The 21,164-nt window shown below is 37.5% G+C and overlaps 1 protein-coding gene across 2 annotated transcripts in view; it reads right to left on the bottom strand.

Annotated features, from left to right (window-relative positions):
• Positions 1 to 17,933, bottom strand: part of LOC137992650 (treslin-like) — a 32,481-nt gene extending 14,548 nt beyond the window's left edge. The window contains exons 1-9 of one of the 2 annotated variants that reach the window (XM_068838114.1): positions 17,829 to 17,933; positions 17,496 to 17,685; positions 15,208 to 15,377; positions 15,002 to 15,057; positions 14,048 to 14,131; positions 8,836 to 8,945; positions 8,382 to 8,460; positions 8,001 to 8,083; positions 662 to 811 (exon numbers count right to left, since the gene is read on the bottom strand). In XM_068838114.1, coding sequence (XP_068694215.1) covers positions 662 to 811; positions 8,001 to 8,083; positions 8,382 to 8,460; positions 8,836 to 8,945; positions 14,048 to 14,131; positions 15,002 to 15,057; positions 15,208 to 15,377; positions 17,496 to 17,602 — 839 coding nt within the window. In that variant the 5' untranslated portion in view covers positions 17,603 to 17,685; positions 17,829 to 17,933. The remainder of the gene's footprint in view (positions 1 to 661; positions 812 to 8,000; positions 8,084 to 8,381; positions 8,461 to 8,835; positions 8,946 to 14,047; positions 14,132 to 15,001; positions 15,058 to 15,207; positions 15,378 to 17,495; positions 17,686 to 17,828) is intronic. The other variant, XM_068838113.1, reaches the window with a different exon arrangement.
• Between the last annotated feature and the right edge of the window lie 3,231 nt (positions 17,934 to 21,164).

Here is a 21,164-nt window from a genome sequence, read left to right as displayed (position 1 = left end):
ATAGCTTTGCACCCCCTGCACGTACGTTTTTCACTTTTGTCCATTTTTTTGCCGTCGTCAGCAAAACAACAACGTGAAATAGCCAAGTTTATGGTTTTATGAAGAACGTCAGCACTTGACAAACAATTTTCATTTTCTCTCCGAAATTGAGTGCCGTTCCGACTGGTGTCATCTTTGAGGAATTACCACACCTTTGTCATATTAAAAACGTTGAATTAGTCACGAAGCGATTAAAATAACGCAAATTTATATTTTGAGATGACGTTCTCGTTGCCGTCGCCGTTGCTTAAGCTCCCTGTTGTAATGGGGGAGGGGGAAAAGCGGGGATTATACCAACAGTTTTGACCAGGATTGTAGCGGAGCTCCCTGGTTATTTATTCTTACTGCTATAGGGTTAGTGAAGATAAAATGTTTTAAAATTGTCCGTGTTTTGGTGTTTCCGGTTACTGCTTAATTAAATTCATTGCCTAACTAGTGAATACCACGGTAAATGTCACGCAATATCACATTAATCACGAAGCGATGAGTGCGATATCGATTTTTTTCAAGCGAATTACTTTGGAATTCATGTCGTACGAATAGATCGTTCAAAAATCTTTATTTTCAACGGTTATTTGAACAAAAAAGATGCAACGCTTGACGAGAAATAATTCTAAAGTACCGTGGTTGGTTGGAGATGGCACGTACTGATCGCCTCAAAGGGGAGTCATCAACACAAGACCATTTTGATGGTGTCAGGACTTCTCTTGGAGGACAAATCATAAGACCCTCATAAACACTACACAGGAACTTGGGAAGACTGTGGCAGTACCTAAAAAACAGAGAAAACCGGGATAACCACTATAACATTATTATTATTATTATTATTATTATTATTATTATTATTATTATTGTTATTATTGTTATTGTTAACATTGTTATTGTTATTGTTATTGTTATTATTCCCTGAACCGATTACAACTCTAAATATTACAATTGTCAATGAAAAATTGCAAACGGCCTGATTCAAGATCTGGTTATTTAGATCTCGACTTACAAACCTAAAAAAAATGGCGATTTGTAAAACAGTGCATGTAACTGGGTTCTCGTTTGGTCATTCATGTACAAACCCTGACATTACAGTACTGTTCTCAACATGCCATTTGCTAAATCTCTTGCGTTTCTTTCATTCGTAATTATTGTTCTTATTCGTCTCATTGTGTCTTCCATTCCACCCTATTACTACTGGAATTATCAAGATGGTAAATCCAGGTCGTCTTTCTCTAAGTTCCAACGCTAATTGCTGATACTTTCGTAACTTTTTTACTACTTTCTCTTGAACATTCTTTTCGCTTGGGCATATCCACTACATATATCATACTTTCTTCTCCACCCTCAAGCACTATATAAGGTCGTCTCGTTGTTTCCGGCTTTCTTAGATTGAATTTGAATTCAAAGTCCCAGTACATCTTCTTGTAGCCTCCTTCGAACACATTTTCCTCGTTCCCATTCTTTATTGTTCCGTTCATCAATCGCAATTCCTTTCTCTTCTTCCCACTTCTTTGCCATGTCTTTAAGGTGGCTAAAACCAGTTTCAACACTTGACACTACAACACTTTATCATGTAACAGCAATGTTATGGTACCAAGTATGGTATCATGTAAAACATCGATTATTGCTGAACAAGATGCAGTCCTTTTTGTGACGTAACAAGTTGCCATGGTAACAGGAAAGCCTTGCAAAAAAAAACCCCTATATTTTGGCTTTAGATGCTCATATCTGAAAAACGAACTCGGTGACCCCAATTTTTTATTGCACAAAAGTGATCAGCAGGCCAAGAGGAAACTCTCTGCAAAGTTTAAATTCTTAAGGTGGCTTTGAATCCGCTCCACAGTATTTCCAGAAAGTTTCATTCTGGCATGTTGATTACATTTCAGAAATAAAAACTGGGTGTCACCGAGTTTGTTTTTAAGATATGAGCTGCTAAAGCCAAAATATGGGCTATTTTTGCAGGGCTTATTGTTTTATCAGTCGTACACTAGTCTACTTGACTTTCATAAATATTTTTCAAGCATTAGTTAAAATAACATGGCGACAAAAACGCCGGGGAAAAAATTCCAGGTTGGCAAAAGAATGGCACATTCATTTCCGAATAATCATGAAACGTTAAAGAGAAGTGAGCGGGCGGATGGAAAAGCTCTGGAAAAGGCAGCTGATCAAGTAGTGGCTGAAAGTTTGGAAAACTGGAGGACGAACCGTTGCGTAAATTTAATGGGGCTGTTTTTTTTTTTAATGTTTTTATTACCCTACGAACTTAAGTTCAAAATGAAGGCATGTTTTTGGAGTTCTTTTCCTTTACTTTCGTGAAAATAGAGCAGTATTTTCGTCCTCGTCCGCTTGAAAAGTGTGGACGTGCGTGGAAGCAACTAGCGATTAAATTTCACAAAAAGCACCCTCCAGAAGATGAGCATGATGGCAATGGAGAGATATTATACAAAACACTAACCAAATGAAGAGGACGCCTGCTTGAAATTTTGTTGCTATGCTCGAGAACGTTTTTTTTTTACGGTAAAAACCTTTCATCCCTTCAACGATCGATCCTTCCCTGGGTTCCAATCCTTCCCTGATAGGTCAAGAAAAAACGTGATAAACGAAATTTTCCAAGACGTTTGCAAAATCATATCGATTTAACTCGTTTAGATCATCGGTGACCCCTATTTTTTTAATCATGAATCACTTACTTTTCTTACTATCTACAAAATATGATGAAATGAAAAACTTTCCACCGTAAGAAGTTCTCTCTTTTTTTAAATTTTTTCCTCGTGCCATCGAATTCCGGAAATGGTTGCAACGGATGACGCTTACGAAAACTCTCGCGGAGGATGAACTATACTGTTTACGACATCCCTAGCGGCATGCAATTATCTAGAAATCCCACTCCTAAAAACCTATGCACGGAAACCTTCATTCTAACAGTTTATGTTTATGATTTTCGATGGATGACCAGATGAGGCTACATCTCGCTATTACGATCGATTTCTTGAAATGAAGGCATTTTTCCACTGCCATTTTCTCTGAAACAAAGTCGGTGACCCCCATTTTTGGAGTACGTACTTTATGATCTAACTCTAGGCGAGAAATGACGAAAATCTCACCGTAGGAAGATTTTGGTGCGAACGTCCTGAAGTGATAACGTGTTGTAGAGTCAATCCTTCTCTATAAGAACGTTTCTTTCAAGTGTTGAAACTGCTTTGAGCCACCTTAAGTATAGTGTTTTCCAGCCAACACCCTACATCCTGACAGTATGTGGATCACCGTTTCTTCCTCGATATTCAATCCCCTGTTCCTTTTCCAGCCTCTGGTTTCGACCATCTGTTCTTGCATTAAAATAATTGTCTTTGATGCTACTTTCTTCGGGTCATCATTGCCTTTTGTCCAACCAAGGCTTTCTCTATATGTTGAATAATACTAACTTTGCATTTTCTTCTTCTGGTATCCTTCTATTCTTGTTGTCTCTTTGTTCTGCTTCAGCTTACTCTTTAATTCTTACCATTGCTCCCTCCACGGTTTCTCCATCTTAATATCTTTTCTCATTCCATCCTGACAGAACTCTATATTTCCTATGGTCCTTACATACTTGTCTGCTTCACTCTTCATGGTGATCCCTTCGCTACACACTTTCTTGTTCCACACTTTGTTGATCCACGGACTCGTTGAATTTGCCATATAACACACAACTCGTACTTTGGTTTCTTCGTAAACATCTTAAAAACTTGTCAAGCCTTTTCCCCAACTTTGCTTTTGTAGATACAGTCGTTCATCACTGCTTTGCCCCCCGTGTATCCGCTTTCCCCTCAGTGTTGTTTCTTTTACCATCTTGTCCAAATCATCCAACTCTTTCTCTGTCGTGTAACACACATTCATGATGTAGACTGCCACTGATACTACCCTTGTGTTTATTGCCTTAATCAGATGTTTGTCATATAGCTTGAATTCTACAAGATTCCTCAATTGTCCACTCATTTCCTTCTTCACCCTTCTTTGTCAGAATCATATCACTCTGTTCACATCCTGAGGACCATTTTACCTCTTCTAAACACCGTACATTTCTTCAATCCATACATCAGACGCTCCTGTGTTACTGCTTGCTTTGAGGATGATTTCGTCGGCCTTCTGAAGATCTTCATGGGTTTCCTGGTACACCATTAACTCGTCGATGAACAAACTACAGCTGTACGTGTCCTTTTAGTATCTATTTCTCCTGGTTCACTCATGCTGTATCCTCTTCTTCCTTCCAGTAGCATCGTTACTGGTATCTCTGTGCAACAGAAACCTACTGAAGAAAAGCTGTCACCTAGCAAAAAAACCTCTTCTGATGTTGATCCATCTGCTTTGCTCTTTCTTCCCGTTTCTTGTTACTTCTATCCTTGTTCTCCACTTGCTCATCAGTGCACGGCTTACGTCCTGTATTCCCATCTAGTTGTATACCTTCAACAAACCTTCAACATCCAATCATATTTAACTTTGTCCTATGCCTTTAATAATTATTTAATAACAATAATAATGATAATAATAATTATAATAATTATATCAATATTATATTATTATTATTGTTATTATTATTATTATTATTACTATTATTAAATAATAATAATAATAATTATTGTTACACTTTTTGCTGTTCTTTACGAGAAGATACGCACTCATTTGCGCGAAATGACGACCAATAGCGCGAAGGTACAGTCACGGGCGCCTAAAAACGAACATTTGGACGGCGTTAGTGTACATAAGTCAAATATTAATGCGCTTGTACAAACAAAAGAGCGTTCTTTGCATTCAATGTACAAACATCGATTCTCAATTGAACAATAACGCCTATCAATGGACTTGTGTTTTGCTCCGCTGTTGTTGAAATCCCTCCGTAGGCAGCTCGGGTACTATCTCTTTCATCACCTCTCTCACTTCCTCGACCCAGTCCGCTTTTGTATTAGTATTTACTTGAGCATCTCTCGTTGTTTCCTTCCCATAAGACCGTCCAAAAACTACATGCTTGCTCGATTTTTCTTTAAACTTATCATTACTCTGTTCCGCATCCAGGACCTCTTTGATGTAAACGGGTCTGTCACTGTCAGTTTGGTTTTCTAGCATTTTCCCGAAATTCGAATAAACGCTCTTGGGGTCCAACTGGAACTTCCGATTTAGCTGCTTGGCTTCCTCCAGCTTCTTGCTGCGCCAAAACCCTTTCTTTAGCTTTCGTAACCTTGATTTTTCTCTATCCATGAAGCTAATCAATTCCGCGGCAAGACAAGTTCTTGAGCTCTTGAAGCAACTTTTCTCGATTTTTCTCTCCTTTCTTGGACATTTTCCGATTTGCTCTCAACCTTTCAATTTCTGCCTTTGCTATTAATTAGAGATGTTTTTCCTGATCGCTCCTGCCTGTGCCTCATATAATTCTTTCTGCTTTTCTGCCAACTTTGTTTTGCGTGCTCGGAGATCGCGTTTTTTCCTCCATCCTTTGACCACAAACAACGCAAAAAAAAAACAGTATAAAACGCAATTAGCCAGCCAGAGATAAACAAAAGGACCCTGAGCTGGGTGAATGGTGGTACTGGACCAATTGTTATCCTTCATTAGCACATCGATGGCTCCATTGATGTTTGCTATGTCGCCAATTGTTGGACGTTTTCTAGTCCTTGTATGTGACACGCGGTTATCGAAATCTCCTGGGTTTGTAATCACTGAGGCAAGAATTGGTCTTGCTGCTTGGATGATTTTAGTTACTTCATTGTTAAGAGGCGTTGGGCCATCCCTTGACCATACTGGCAAGTCACTTTGCGTATGCAAATGTTGCTCTTGGCCTTCGCTGTTGGCTCTTATCCTCGATCTGCTTCGTGTTCCTTGCCAAAATATCCACTCTGATCGTTTCTGCTACGTTACCAAGCGATCTTTCAACATAAGCGGCCCGATTACGAAGGTTTTGGTCTGAGATATTAAGTCCACTATAGCCGCTTTGGTCCCATAGTTCCTTCATGATAGACATATAACCTCTCTTCTGACCATCTGAATATCTCGGCGGGTCACTTGAATTTGCCATCTCCTTAGCTCTCCTCTTACAGTTCAACAAATCCGAATTCATTTCCTTTGTCCATTTCAGGCGTCCTCCATGCCGCAAAACTCTAGTTTGCTGTTGATTGATTTCCGCCATATTGAAATCCTTTGTCAATTCGAAACATAAAAACAAGGTTTAGTCTCGTCTAGAGACACCATGTATAGAATTACTCAAAACACAGTTGCTACGCACTTAAGAAAGGCTGTCTGTAAAGCTTCGGTGCTCAAGACTAGGCTTGCTTTCAAAAACGAACTGTGTTTAACGGAGGCTAAATCACAGGTCTTCACTACTTGCCGCCTTCACTATATTATTATTATTATCATTATTAGTAATGTTATTATTATTATCATTATCATTATCGTCTGGTGTCTCAATGTTGACATCGGCAAATGTTGTTCTTATCGTCCATCAATCAGGTCACAACCTACAACCTCAGATTCTTAGGACCCCTCTCAAATTACAGGGGTTTCAATAGCTTTTGAAGTTCCTGGGCTAATCAATGTAAGCGGTGGTCACTCTCGTCTTTTACAAGGGTTTGAATGAAAATTAAGGCAGAGTAGCCGGCGGCGAGAGGCAAATTTCTGACAACATAGAATGAGGTATACCGCCGGTAACCGGCTTTTAATGAAACTCGTCAGAACGTTGCCAGTTCCTATAAGTGCCCCTTTTATGCAACGCGTCAACTTGGACATCAACACTCAACCGATCCAGCCACTGTTGAAAATCATTGCTAACAACCCTCAAAGCTTCAGAATGGCATGCATACAAAAATAACGCATTGAGCGTGACCTATGGGGAAAAAAGAGCTATTTACAGATACTTGGGCAACTATTATTTATTTATCAATAAAGAATTACGAACTCACTTAAACTAACCCTGATACTATTTAACCTGGTACAAAACACTTTTTGAAAAATCCTAAAAGAAAATCTTCATAAAAAGATAATTTTTTTTTCTTGACCACATAATAGACCTTATTCACGATAGCCGCCATGTTGGATTTGCCTTTATCATGCAAATTAGCTACACACTTCTGAGGGGGCAAACAACGCAAGTTCGAGAGGTTACAACGAACATCTTAGCCACACAGATGATTTGTTTCACGCTCATTGAATGTTTATCACCTAAGTAGTAAAATAGAATGCTTACACAAGTTACTTCGATGTTTTTTGTAGTGAAAAATGGGCAGATAACGAAGTAGAAAGTCAAAATGTCGGAGGTAATCAAAAGATATAAAATTATTTTTAAAGGTACTTAATTCTAAATTCTAAAATTTACTTTTAGCAATGTTAATTCAATATTTCGACAAGCCGATTTTACGCAATTTGCCTTTATTCCAATGTTTGCCCCCCAGCATAACACATGGCTAATTTACATGACAATTTGAAAACCAACATGGCGGCTATCGTGAATAAGGGCTATTAGATGATTCTGCCTAAACATACACCAATGTCAAAATAGTTGGAAACGGGTGAATTAAAAGAGTAATGTCTTGAAAAATAACGATGTTATTTTGCCCCACCCAAAATGCTCAAAAAGTAGAATGGAACAACAACTCACGAGTATGAAGGCCTTTTTTGCTCATGCAGAATTATCTTGTTTGTGTTGTTAAGATAAATGCTATCAGTAAAAGAATTCTAAAGTACCATTTTCAAGACGAAAACTCATAATAAGTTAAAGATTTCAATGAATCTCTGCAAGATACCATATGACATTAGCCTCTTTAAATTATTAAAAGTACTCTCATGAGGTAAAGATCACTACTTTCGGAAGGCCTGTACTTATTTATTAGACCATAAAATTATGTTTTTGACGAGACTCAAAGGAAAAAAAAAGAAAAGCCTCAAGTCCAGTGTCAGTGAGCCTAGCCTTTTGATTATTGTAGGTAATTTATGCAAGAATTTATCATTACCTGCTCAGGATTTCTTCACTTAGAAACGTAGCAAGAAAATCTGGGTCCTTCATAAACGAGAGGGCCCGCAACAGATCAGTTACCTGCATAGACAAACAAACAGTTGTAAAATAAAAGGAAATCACAATTAATATCATTTGGGACAATGCACTTTCTTATTGCAAAAGGTTGCAAGCCTGGAGTCATGCAGAAGATAACAAGAGGTTTTATTTCTCTCTTTTGAATCAATTTGAATGGGATTTGGGATATTGTCTAGGCTGAGAAAGAAGGGACTTCAAAGGTAGCAGGAACATTTGCAATCAAATGGTTTATGTGAGATTATCAGAAATTTTCTCAGTAATGGGAAACTTTAAGGCATTAATAACAATTATTACAAACAACCTCTTGAACCAAGTTACTTTGATCATCACATTTGGCAAGAGCTGCTATCTCTATTCTAAGAAGGACTTGCAGCTGGTATCTAGGGAAATCAAAGAGATGAGCATTTATCACTTAATTACAATTTCGATAGAATGAACAAATACATGTCGTTGTTTTGACAGGAAAAGATATGCAAATCATGGCAAATCACTATGGCATGAAAAACCTTCACAGTGTCCAGAAGAGTAAAGGCAAAAACAGACACTGATCACAGCAGCCTGTGAGTTGAGTTACACGTAGCACTTATAATTATCCAGAAATGCATGTAACTGGTGCACACCCAATTTTGATATCCAACACAAAGCAGTGACCCTTTAAGTCTAAGCATATTTCACAACCTATTTCTAGCTACAAGGTACGTGTAAGTGTATTAGCGTCATTAGTTATGGTGAAAGGTACTTGCTCTTTGACTTACTCTTTGACTTGGTGTTCTTTTGTGCATCCAGTACCAGAACCTTCATACTTTGCTCGCAGTTTTACCAAATTTAGGAGAACATTTTCAATTAGAAATTGTGAGATAAAGTCCTAGTCCAGAGAGAAAAAAAAACTATTATTGGTGACATAAAAATAGTTACTTTGCTAAGGAACAACTTACAGATCATAAACAGCCATGACTCCAATGTAACTCTGGATCTTTGTTTATTATATTTATAATATTTATCACCTGATAATAGGTACCGTATTACACATTTACTAAAATCTGCCTTTCATACGAAGTCAGGCCATTCAATGCTCCATAGTGCCTTTGTTCCTACATGACTGCAGGATCACCTCACCGGACACAAAAGAGTAGAGCAACACCTTCATAATTTCATAGGATAATGCTGGGTATGAATTGATCGAGCAAGCCTCTCCTTAAAGGGATACACCAGCACCAGCTTACTGCAAGTTTCTTTGATTTTACATGTAACAAAAACCTTGCTTTTAACCACCAGCAACAGACTAAATTTTCAATTTCATTTGTCTCACAGTGTGGGAAGGTGTGAGGAAAATGAAGACTTGGATTACGAAAAGATATGTCCAGAAATGCAAGTACCAGTACATGTAATTATATGCGCTCCCATTGTCATTAAGGGCCACAGTGTCACCTTGCTCTTTGCAAAAACTTCAACGTCACTTGTGTCTCGGAATACAGATAATTTTTGATGTCACAAAGAACCCCCTAAACTCTGCTCCTCAAGTAAAGATAAAAAGCTGCCTTCAAAAAGAGGCAATTTAATTGGATGTACATCTAATTGTTAGCATTACAGGGCAAAATGTAAGGAGACCAGAGATGAAGACCAAAGACCAGGAACTCACACTAACACCCTTTTTTGACAAATGTATGGTATTCAATAACATCCCCAGCGCACCAAAGATATCAGAATCAACTGGCTCTACTCACCATACAAGAATGTTGGCCACTAATTTAAACAGTGATTTAGGTCCTTGGTGTCACACAAAATTGCACTTTGAAAGATGTACAGGTGTTTTACCATCTGAGACCATTCATTTTCACACTGATCAACAGAAGAGTGTCACACAAAATAGCACTTTGAAAGATGTACATGTATTTTACCATCTGAAACCATTCATTTTCATGCTGATCAACAGAAGAAGCAAACAGTGCCATTGTCGCATCAACCAATTGCATGAACCAGCTGTGATATCAGTACTACCACACTCAATTTTTGCATGATTGCTCACTCCATTAAAGCAGTATGACAAACCAAACACCTTCTACATGTAAATCCATCCCAAATGCCAGTAATTGCTGTTGACCAACCACTCTTTGGTCTCCGTTGCCCATCAATAGAATTTTACAGAGAGAAAAACTTGGCAGTCATGCTAAGTGGACTTCACATGGAGATGATTACATTTTAAGACACTTGGCAAGATTATAAGGAAATGGCTGGAAAGACACTGAAGGAGTTGTTGACTCATTTGTTCTCTAAATAATTCTTTCTAGAACAATGGGGAGAGGGAGGGGGGGGATCTTAATTTACTGCTGTAAGTCTTAAAGCATTGATGACAAGATTTATGATGAGTATGAAGACTAGCAAACATCTGAAGACAATATATCACCAATTAATTTTTCTTAATTGGGCTTCAGTATGATGCTACACATATCTGAAAACTGTTCGCTTTTATGATCAACAAGACGCCTACACTCTACAAGGGCGTACCCGGATGCATAAACAGTTAACACAAATTGTCCAGTTACTACAGTTACAGTTAACTACAACTACAGGTAGAATTCGGAAAATAATGAGAGTTTACCAGAAAGATGAATCAGTGTAATTTAACTAGCAGGAACTTTTAGTAAAAACAAAAATTGAGGTATTTATTGTTATTAATGCTTAATTCGCAAATGGCAACAATCAGCACAGCAATAATCATCAGAATTTACTTTTTGTAATTTAAAAGCTTTTTGAAGAATGCCAGTTCAACAAGGTGAGATTTCTTTGGAATACTGACTGGAGATCGGTTGCTTTGTTTGTGTTAAAACAAAGTAGAATAGTATCGGTATTTGATTTCTTTTTTATATTTAGTTGCTTAAGGCTTTTCTTTAATATCCTTTTCAAGTACCGTATTTGTTTCCTGTATTGGGAGGAATGGTGATGGAATAATCCCTAAACAGTGCAGTCAGCATGCACATTGACTCTTAAAGCCAGCGAGTGCTCTGGGACAGAATGCCACATGTCTTTTTGCTAAATTAAATTTCTTTTATAAATTATTTTGTTGCTAAGGTTGACCATTGCTTTTGCAAAGTCAAAATTTCTCACTTTTTGACGATGTTATAATACAAAAGCCAGCTGCTTTATTATTCATCAGTGTCACAACTCATGCTGTTTTCTTGGTTTTCATGTGACATCAGGAACAACTTAAATTATTCAAAAAATTGAGTTCTTACCTTCATCAGGTAAAAGACCTTTTTTAAAGATATATCTACTGGCCTATTTTCAGCTCAGTAGCATGCTTTGTTGTGAAAATAGAGCAGTTTGAATTTCAATTTTTTGCTACAATGTGTGACATCTGGATTGCTTTTGAGACACATGTCACGTACACAAAAATATTGATTCGCCATGTGTTTTTGAGTTCTGAACACCCTGCTAGCAGAGCCTTTCTTTTGCTTGCTCGATTTGGCGTTCTTCTCAGTAAAGAAAAAGACAAATGGAGGCTCTGCTCGCAGGGTGAGTTCTGAATAACCAATATGTCAAGAGACGTGTCTGTGCAAATGTTTTCAAGTCAAGCATGCAGAGAGAAAAATGTTTTGAGAAAGCCATAGTAAACTCCAAGGTGTTTCCTACATGTATACTAAATACTATAATTTTGAGTGGTACCGGTACCCCTCGCTGAATAAGTGCAGTTTGGAATATCGCACAGCTCTAAAACTTAGACACGCTATTGTTTATTACCCTTCTACAATACTTCAATTTCTTGACTTAATTTATTGAATGGTAAGCAATTTTTTTTTCTTGGCGTGATATTTGTGTGACGCGAAAATGAACAATATTCTTTTAAGTGTTGCTCATATTTTGCTTGCATTCAGTGTCCTGAGAAAGGAATTCTTGCCATTTTTGTTGATGCATGCTATGTGAAATGAACTGTGAACTTAGCTCATCACCCTTGCGGCTTGTACTAAGCTTCGACTAGACTCTGGAAAATGAATACTTGAACTAGAGTCCTTCCTGCCAACGTCTCAGCTACTCAGCCCAGGCACGTTGTTATGATTTCCTGATCCTCACAATCAGAATGTCACGAACTACCGGTATTAGATACAGGAAACAATTTTCCTGGAAGTAGACTTGTGATCTAATGCTATTTAATTATTCATTTTCTTTGTACATTAATTTTGTACCTGATCAACTTCATGGCAGTTATTTTCAATTTTTTTCTAGGAGGTGATCCGAACTGTGAAATCACTACTGCAAATTCTATCTACACCTGTACATCTGTTTCATCACAATGTCTCTCATCCACAGTGTCCATGAATGAACCAAAAAAGTAAAGTCTTGCTTCATGTGGTCAAAACAGGTGGCCACCACTTTCAAAATCACACGAAAGTTTTAAATATAAAGCAAACCATCACCTGATCTCAGTTGCTTTCATGGATCAGTGGGAACTTACTTGCTCTTGGGGCGCGATGGCCCAAGTTCAGGGCACAATGGCCCCAGTTGTATCATACAGGTAATCTACTATCCCTGGAATATCAAGCAGGTAATCTACTATCCATGGGGTATGCACATTTGTAACTATGAAGAAGAAAAATTATAACGTAGTATGCCTATGGCATCCCACGTAAATATTATTTTGCATGTTTTTGGATGATTGGAACTTGACTAAAAATACATGACTTTGTGATGCAAGTTACACTTCTGATCATCATAATGCAACTTCTACAACTGTACAAGTTACAGGACTAATCATAGCATCTGACAGGATGCGGCGATGCGGATCCGCATAATTCACTGAAATCCGCATCTTCCGCATAATTTCAATATTTTCCGCAAAAAACAGAAGAAATATCTGATATTAGTGATAAAGCAGCTCCTTAACATCCTCAAAAACATAAGGGCGCGTTCGATTGACCGTATTCCGGAATAGGATTACATGGAATACAAGTTAGAAATCCTTCGTTTTTACGGAGATTCACATTAAAAACGTCGAACACCTGCTAAAATGCTATTTTAAACATATCTTTATTATCCTTGTTGCTTCAAAACGCCAGACATACCGTTTTGAATTCATCACTTCACGTATTCTTATTCCGGAATACGGTGAATCAAATGCACTTTAAGTCAATGATCGAGGGAATGGATTGCGCTCCAAAGGTATTACAATTTTGCTCCATTATCTCCAAATTGAAACAAAATTCATGATGAGAAACAAAATAATTTTTTATCGCTTTATTTATTTTACCAAAAGTTGCGGGAAAATCCCAACTGCTAACCCTTTTATTTCAACGGTGAAAGCTGGTCGCAAATTGATGACTCCTCCATGTAATTTAATCACAAAGGGCAAAAATTCAGTCACAAATGCGATTGTATTGGTTGCAATTTCGATTACGGATTTACCGTAAGCATGTAAATACATTGGACGGGCCTAATTATTAGTTTTATAACTTGTTTAAGTTTCCGCATAATCCGGTGTAATTTCCGCATAATCAACGCATGTTTCCGCATAATATGGCCAAAAATTTCCGCATAATTGACTAATTGACAATTATTGCTTGATTGCTTGTTGACATCACTTGATAATAATAAATTATATGAAAATATATGCAATTCTTTTATTTTTGTTTCTTACAGACTCTTCATTTTTCTTTCCTTAAAGTGCTAGAAATAAGGGAATGCTATATTCTCAGGCCATGTCATTAACAAGGATTTTCTACAGATGAGGGTAATTTCTTTGGCATAGTGCAAGTGAAAGTTGAGAAGGATCAATGACATGTTATGACAGTGCGCTGTTCATCGTGGACTGAAACACAACTAAATGAAATACTCTTACATGGTAATTCTAAGAAATAGCCTTTTGTAAAAGAAACTGTTGAATACGGTTGCTCTGCACACACTGCTATGACTTTTAAATAAAAGTCCATCAAGAGTAAGTAAAAGATTAGTTCAAAAGCTTTTGTCTCGCATCACCTTCTTCCTTTCATTGCCATCCTTCTGATAAAAATTTGAGACTGACATCATTATATTGGTGATTTCTGTTGGGACACTTCCACCCTGACAAAAGAATGAATGACAAGATAAAAATATGTTAAAGTGAAAATAAAATGAGCATTTGGATGACTTCTAGGCAACATAATGTGCATAAAATTAATTCATTTTGCGATATTATGGTGTAAATACAGCTGACGATCATGGCCAGTTCGATAATAGTGTTTGAAACTTCCGTACAACTACATGTAAAAGTTTATCTTGACAAATTGCAGCCTGATTGTATGGCCTTGATCTTTTTGCACTCAATGCTGTCATAGATTCTGATTCTGAGAGAAATTCTGACTCTAATAATTCCAAATCAGCAAATTCTGTATTACTTGCCTAATGGTTTCTATACAGTCAAAATTACGCTCCCTGCAGAGCTGCTAATGTATTTTCCCAAAGTTAAGATAACTGGTTCTCTATTTTACCCAATTATAACAAATTATAAGAAGTCTTTAACAAAAGCTTCCAAACTCAATTACTCAATGATTAGATTAACAAGTTTAGCCTGAATGCATTAAAGGGGACATACATGTAGTTTTTTGAGTGGACCTCATCTACATGTAGATGTTATTAACCCAGTTACAAACTAAAGCATCCCCAATCAGTGAGTAAAATCTGCAATACTCACTCTCAGGTGGGGAAGGCTTAATTAACTCTTCATCAGCCATCAACTAAAAAATCGACCAAGTCTGACTTTAGTATGCAATGTCAACACTAATTACTTTTAACTTGGTCCAATAGCACCATAATATCATAGTTACATGTCATACTTCAATAATCTCACTCTTCAAATGCACATAATTTCTACTGTACATGAAAACTTAAGTCCTCTTAACATGCTTACATGTACAGTTCATGTACTTGCATAAAAGAGATACATTTTGTTACCTCAAAAAGGACTTTGTCATAGATGGAACAAATTGCACTGATTAAATGAGACTCATCTATGGGATACAAAATATTGAGAAGAAAAATAATTATTATTTGGATGTAAATAATATACAACTTTACTAGTGCTCATTGCAAAAAATTCTCACGGTTTTGTTTCAGTAATTACTGACAAGTGTTTTTCATGGTCGAGTTGTAAAACTCACCTTCAGCATGACATGTGAGATTCTTAGTTTCTTCATCAGTTGTACATGAAGTTTGGTTATGTTCTTCTATGAGACACTTGCTGCTTTCGTTCATTTGAACAAGGGGATCAATTGTACTTCTATCATCCTTGTTAATGCTGCTTTGGAGAGTGTTGCTGACTTCATTTGCACTATTAAAATAACTCAATCACGTCAGTCCGAGATCACCCAGCCCTCAAGATGTCATTAAGATGTTTTTTTTTTTTTTTTGCCTTTTTCAGGCGAGTGGGTGATTTTTCAACCAAATCACTTACACATCAAGAGCATGATGCATACAGTAGCCACTTAGTTACCGCACCATGAGAGCCACATTTGTAAAACTGTTTTACGCCATATGTATACATTTCATTCTCATGTACGCTTGTTCAGCAAGGTTACTCAAATGAACAGCATACAAGTAGGTTCTGGAAGCTCCTCCTACCTGCTAGCACTTTGAACTATTTGCTCAGGAATTCAAGGGAGTTTGTTCACCCCCTTTGTGACACATGACGTTGTAAGAATTTTATTATGAAATAAGCGTATGGAACATAAACATTTAGTCTTCTGAGAAATCTTTCACAAAATAATTCTCATAATATAATTGTTATTTTATGTTAATCTATTGTAAGTAAAATTCAGCTTGTGAATGCAGTGTTTTAGTTAATAAAGTATCTATTATAACTACCGTATCTACATGCAGATGCAGCAAAGAATTTTTCTATAGTTACCACAACAACAATATACATGTGTAAAGTGCATGTACTGTAATAAAGCAATAAGGTTCATCATAATGATGATGATGATAACAATAATAATAATGATATTTACTAATAGTAATAATAATAATAATAATTCTTTTAATTATTATTCCTGACTTTCTGCGTACAAAGCAACCTGCAAGGAGATGGTATAGTTGTAAAGTGTTGGTAACGACATGGCTAAATTAGGATAAGTGCTGACGCTACTCATTGTTACAGTACTCAGGGGTTACCAGGTCACAAAGAGTCCAATAGACTAGACTTGAATACACTCAAGACTTGATTACATTCAGCTTTAATAGTTAAATCAAAGTGCTTGTATACATAATGGTAGCTAGCTAAACATGACTAAATAATTTTTAATTAATGTGAGGAAGTATATGAAGTTTCTGTCCTAGTAAACATCCTGATTCATACATGAGCATAACGCCTTACTTACATTTATTTACCATTACAGCCTACCCTTATTTCATGAAGATTAACAACTGGGGTCAACGGGGTAGTCAAAAAATGAATAAAATACACAAACAAGAAATAACGGGGAAAAATACCGGTAACTAATTTACAGGACTGAGTTGAGTTGAATGAGTTAGGGTTATCAGACTAGTATCAAAAATAGACTGTGGTAAACTGTTCCATTGAGTGATACATGTAGTTCTGGGGTAGAAGGATAAGCGGTGAGACAAGGTACTGGTAGAGAGGGGGATGAAACTATTATTGTGGGAATGCCAGGATCTACGTATCATCGGTCGGAGGTATTTGGAGGCGTTAATTGGAACATGTCCACTGTGGATCTTGCACAAGAGAGAGAGTCTTGCATCCACTTTCCTTTGTTCTAGTGACCTCCAGCCAAGGTCCTGGAGCATGTTGGAGACGCTAGAGGTATTGTGATACCTCTTTAGAGTCCACCTAGCGGCCTGCCTTAAAGTACCATTTCTTTCTTGTGGGCGACGCTATTTTCAACACCTGGTCTAGGGTTCCAAATTGCTGCACTGTAGTCAATCTGAGGGTGTACAAGCCCATGTGCACACAAACCACTTGAAGTAACTTTCAAATTATATTTCAGGAACCCGAGAGAGTGATTGGCTTTGGCTATTGTTACATCTATGTGTTTATTCCACTTAAGATCTTATGAAATGAGGATACCAAGATATTTGGTGTGGTCAGTGGAGTACCATTCAATATGTAGGTGTACGGGATCTTGGTGCGTGCACGTGAGACACAGAGTACTTCACACTAGTCCATGGACTAGGGGGTCAGCAAAATGTAACTACCGGCCAGGTGGTTTCTTCAAATCAGTACACCCACCTAAAATTAATGTATTCAATTTGGACAAGGAATTACAAAGTGAAAAGAATATGTAGAGTTGTGAGGGATCATCAGCATTTAAATTATGTTGCATCCAGGTTTTACAGAGTACCTTTGCCATATACAGTATTTGCGGGTCAAGACCAGAAAGTACAGGACGTCTTGTGCATGTATATATGTATTACATTGCAATAATTGTTGTACCTTGTCTTGATCACATCTTTTTGTCCTTGTAATTTCTTCAGAATTCCTTGGCTGTTGCTTTTGCATGTTAGAGGCTGTTTGACAACTTCAAGTTTTGTCCTTTTCATTTTTTCTGTAGTAAAGAATTTTCAGGTCTTTCATGGGTGTTGCTAAACCATCAACACAATGTACTTGAGGCTTGCATTCTCTCCTTTGATAAGACAGAACACCGATTTAATCACATAATAATTAAGACTACATTATAACTTTGTATTCTATTTCTTGTCATGTGGTTATGCAACATTATTGTTGGTATACTGAGAACATTCACTTTCACAAGAGAGTGTAAAAGACCTTTTTAGTTCACTCCAAAGTAATCTTTCTTCTTCATCAACTACAGGAGAAAGGCACCATGACTCAACAATTCCAGGCTTGAACTCCTTTTCTCCAGCAGTCTCTGTAACAACAAAAATAACAACAAAATCACATCCCAATAAAGAATAGTTTTGAAACAAGCCAATGACTTTAAAGTTCACTCACAGTGCTCGACTTTCAGGCAAAACCCTAGGGGGCCAGCTGGCCCCTAACTTTTCAGATTTGGTTGCCAGCTCAAGTACTTTAGTAGAAAAAAAGAACTCCGGCCCTTTGGGCCTTATACATTTCAACAAAAGCTCACATGCAAACAAGGTGGAGCCAAAAATATGAGCGCATAAAGCAGCCTTGATGGCAGAAATGGGTAAAAATAGTTGCAAATTTTAATGTTGGATAATTTGACTTGAAAATGAATAATTGTACAAAAAGTTATGTGTTTCAATCATAACATTGCTTGAAGTTGATGGTGACCCGAGTCGACTTTTCAGTTTCAGATATAGTAATATGATATCTGCATTTTAAATATACTCTTGATCCTAATAGGCCATTTCCGAGTTCATGTCTGTCTCCTCTTCAAAGCGAGTCTAAGTGCGAAGTTTTTGTGATGGTAATTAGTTCTACTTTACATATGAATGAACTAATTTTAATAAGAAAAACTTCGCACTTAGACTCGCTTTGAAGAGGAGGCAGACATGAACTCGGAAATGGCCTATTTACAAACCCTTCTAACATGCAAACGGACTCGTGTGGCACAAAGATATTCACTAATACTAAAGAAAACTAAATCTCCGCATAAATAATCCCTCACTGTGCCTTGAGAATGGCGTCACCATGATGCCGAAACGTTGGTTATTAAGTTTTTTATTTTGTTTGTTTAATTTTTGACATTAGTGACAGTGGTACACTATTCATTATGAACAACAGTTTCATTTCTTTCTTATTATTTCTGACAATACAGTCGTCAATGGAACAAGACGCTCCATAAAAGCGAGTGGCGAGTAAAAAAATTACGCGGTCGCCCGGCCGGCACTCTGGCTTATTGTATTTCTTGCAGATAAGGCAGCTAAAAATTTTAATATGCTGGTGGTTACAGTTACGAAACCTCTCAGAAAATGTTTCATCTTCGTACAAAACAATCGTGACTTTGCATGTGACGGCAAAGCACAAATTTGGATTCCTTCTCAAAAATAGCATTAAATTTGGAACATGGAGTTTGGCATTTCTTGGTTATGGTTTTAAAAAAAGAGTTGTTACTTCTGCTCTGACAGCGGTAAAGCGCGGCCGGCGGAGCAGTGCAATTTACTTCTGTATGAACCAGAGACTTGCTGCTTGCTGTGCCTGCTTGACTAAAATATATTTAGGTTATGGTTGTTTTTCCCCTGTATACGAAATAACAAAATAAAAAAAAGAAAGAGCAATCCTGCGTTGTCTTTGCTTCGTGACAAATCATTCCGTGCCCTAAACAAATAACGCTGTGACTGGCGCTTCGCCCAAACAAAAAGCTCATTCCAATAAACATTTTACTGATAATGCAAGGAAAATACTTTAGTTCTGTCCTGTAGCGATGATTTTCGTCCAGATCAAGATGACTTGCTAAGAGAAAAAAATGATAGCTTTTGGGCCGCGGTGGTTTCATTGTTTCACTGCAGTTTTCACAAAATCTCCGCGGGAATCAAGCAGCATTGATTCACGTTTAAAATTATTTTCAACCCAACTAACCAGTAAAAAGGTTTACCTCTATTAAACCCGAACCTTTTTACATAAACCTGCCGCAATCTTTACTTTTTCCCTTTTAAACTTAAAAGACATTGGTGGCATTGCCACCTTTTTCGTCTTTCTCAAGTATGGCGTGAAAAATTTGACGGGTTGTGGGTTTTTTCTTGCACTAGCAAGTTTTGAAGATCATCAGAGAAGTAGCAGCAATGTTTTTTTGAGAGAGAGATGGATGAAGATCTTGCTGCGTTGTTGATCTCAGATAATTAATTAAATAAATAATTAATTAATTCGGGCAACCAACTTGGAGGGCTGGGCGCCCCAGCTGAAATGAGTGGGAGCTTGAAGGGCTCCCCGAAATTTTCCTTAGAGCACAGACCTTGGTTATTTTTGTACCAAGGCAGGTGAAAAAATAAGGAAAATAAACATGTTTCCTTTATTGTAATGTTCACTGCCTTAGCTTGATGATGCCCATCACCATGCATAAGTTTAAATATCCAGAAAAACAAGGTCAGATCCATGTTACAATTTAAATTTCCTCAGAGTTAAATACTTGAGTGTGGGGCCGGATTATAGCAGAGTGTATTAGGAGTGGGTAAGTTGTTGTAGTTCTCACAAATTGTGGATCATTCTGGTTCCAGATTCTGGATTCTGGCTTTGTACCTGTGGCACAGTTTCACTTTGCCTCTCGTTGGAGATAGAAAAGAAATGAGCGAGTGACGCTTATTTTGGACAAGATTTAGTTTGTAAACAACCTGTTTCGGGGTTGGACAATTTTCAATTTATCTCCAGAGCAACTCAAGCAATCCAGTTCTACACGAACTGTGTCCATGTGAATTGTTCTGTATTTTTTTCAGGCTAAAAGGACGGTTTCTTTGATAAGTATTTTATCACAACATGTTTTGCCATAATGGTGAAACCACACTGCATTACAGAAGACAAATACATGTAAGCGTCAATATCTATATTTCTGTGCATAGTGAACTTTGGATTGAATGAAATAGACCTTTTTTCACTTGTACATTAAATTTTTGTTTTCCCAATACAGATCACGAGATGATACTCAGGAGGTTTGGTCCTTTCTTTTGTTTATTAAAAAGAGTGCATGCATGCAGACGGAGCAGTCGTGGTTCAGATGGCTAGTGCACCGCTTTCGGAGCAAGAGGTCCCCGGTTTGATCCTCGGTGACTTCAATGTCTGTTTCGACTTCCTCTGATCCATGTACATGTAGCTATAGCTTTAAATCCCCTTAAAACGGAGCACGGACAGCGGGAGGGGGGTAAAGTGCACACACCGACGGCTTCCATTGATACCAGCCTCATAGCCGAGGAACTACCGACGTTAAATAAAGTGACCCTCCATGTGATTTTGATGCTAGAGGTGATAGCACGCTCACAACACGCTTCCACTTGAAAACAAAACAATTTATTTTAGCACGCTTTAGCACGCAAAGAATCTTTCCTAAATTAAAAATCTTCTTTTTGTTTTCATAGGACACGCTTAAACACCAATGAAGCGTTTTTACAATCTCAAACACAAAACTGTATGCGAAATACTTATAGCACAGCACGCTAAGGGGCTGCCAAGAAAAACACACAAGAAGTG

The sequence above is a fragment of the Montipora foliosa genome, chromosome 2, assembly GCF_036669935.1.
Source record: "Montipora foliosa isolate CH-2021 chromosome 2, ASM3666993v2, whole genome shotgun sequence".
In the NCBI taxonomy this organism is placed as follows: Eukaryota; Metazoa; Cnidaria; class Anthozoa; order Scleractinia; family Acroporidae; genus Montipora; species Montipora foliosa.
This window is presented reverse-complemented; position numbering and strand designations above follow the sequence as displayed.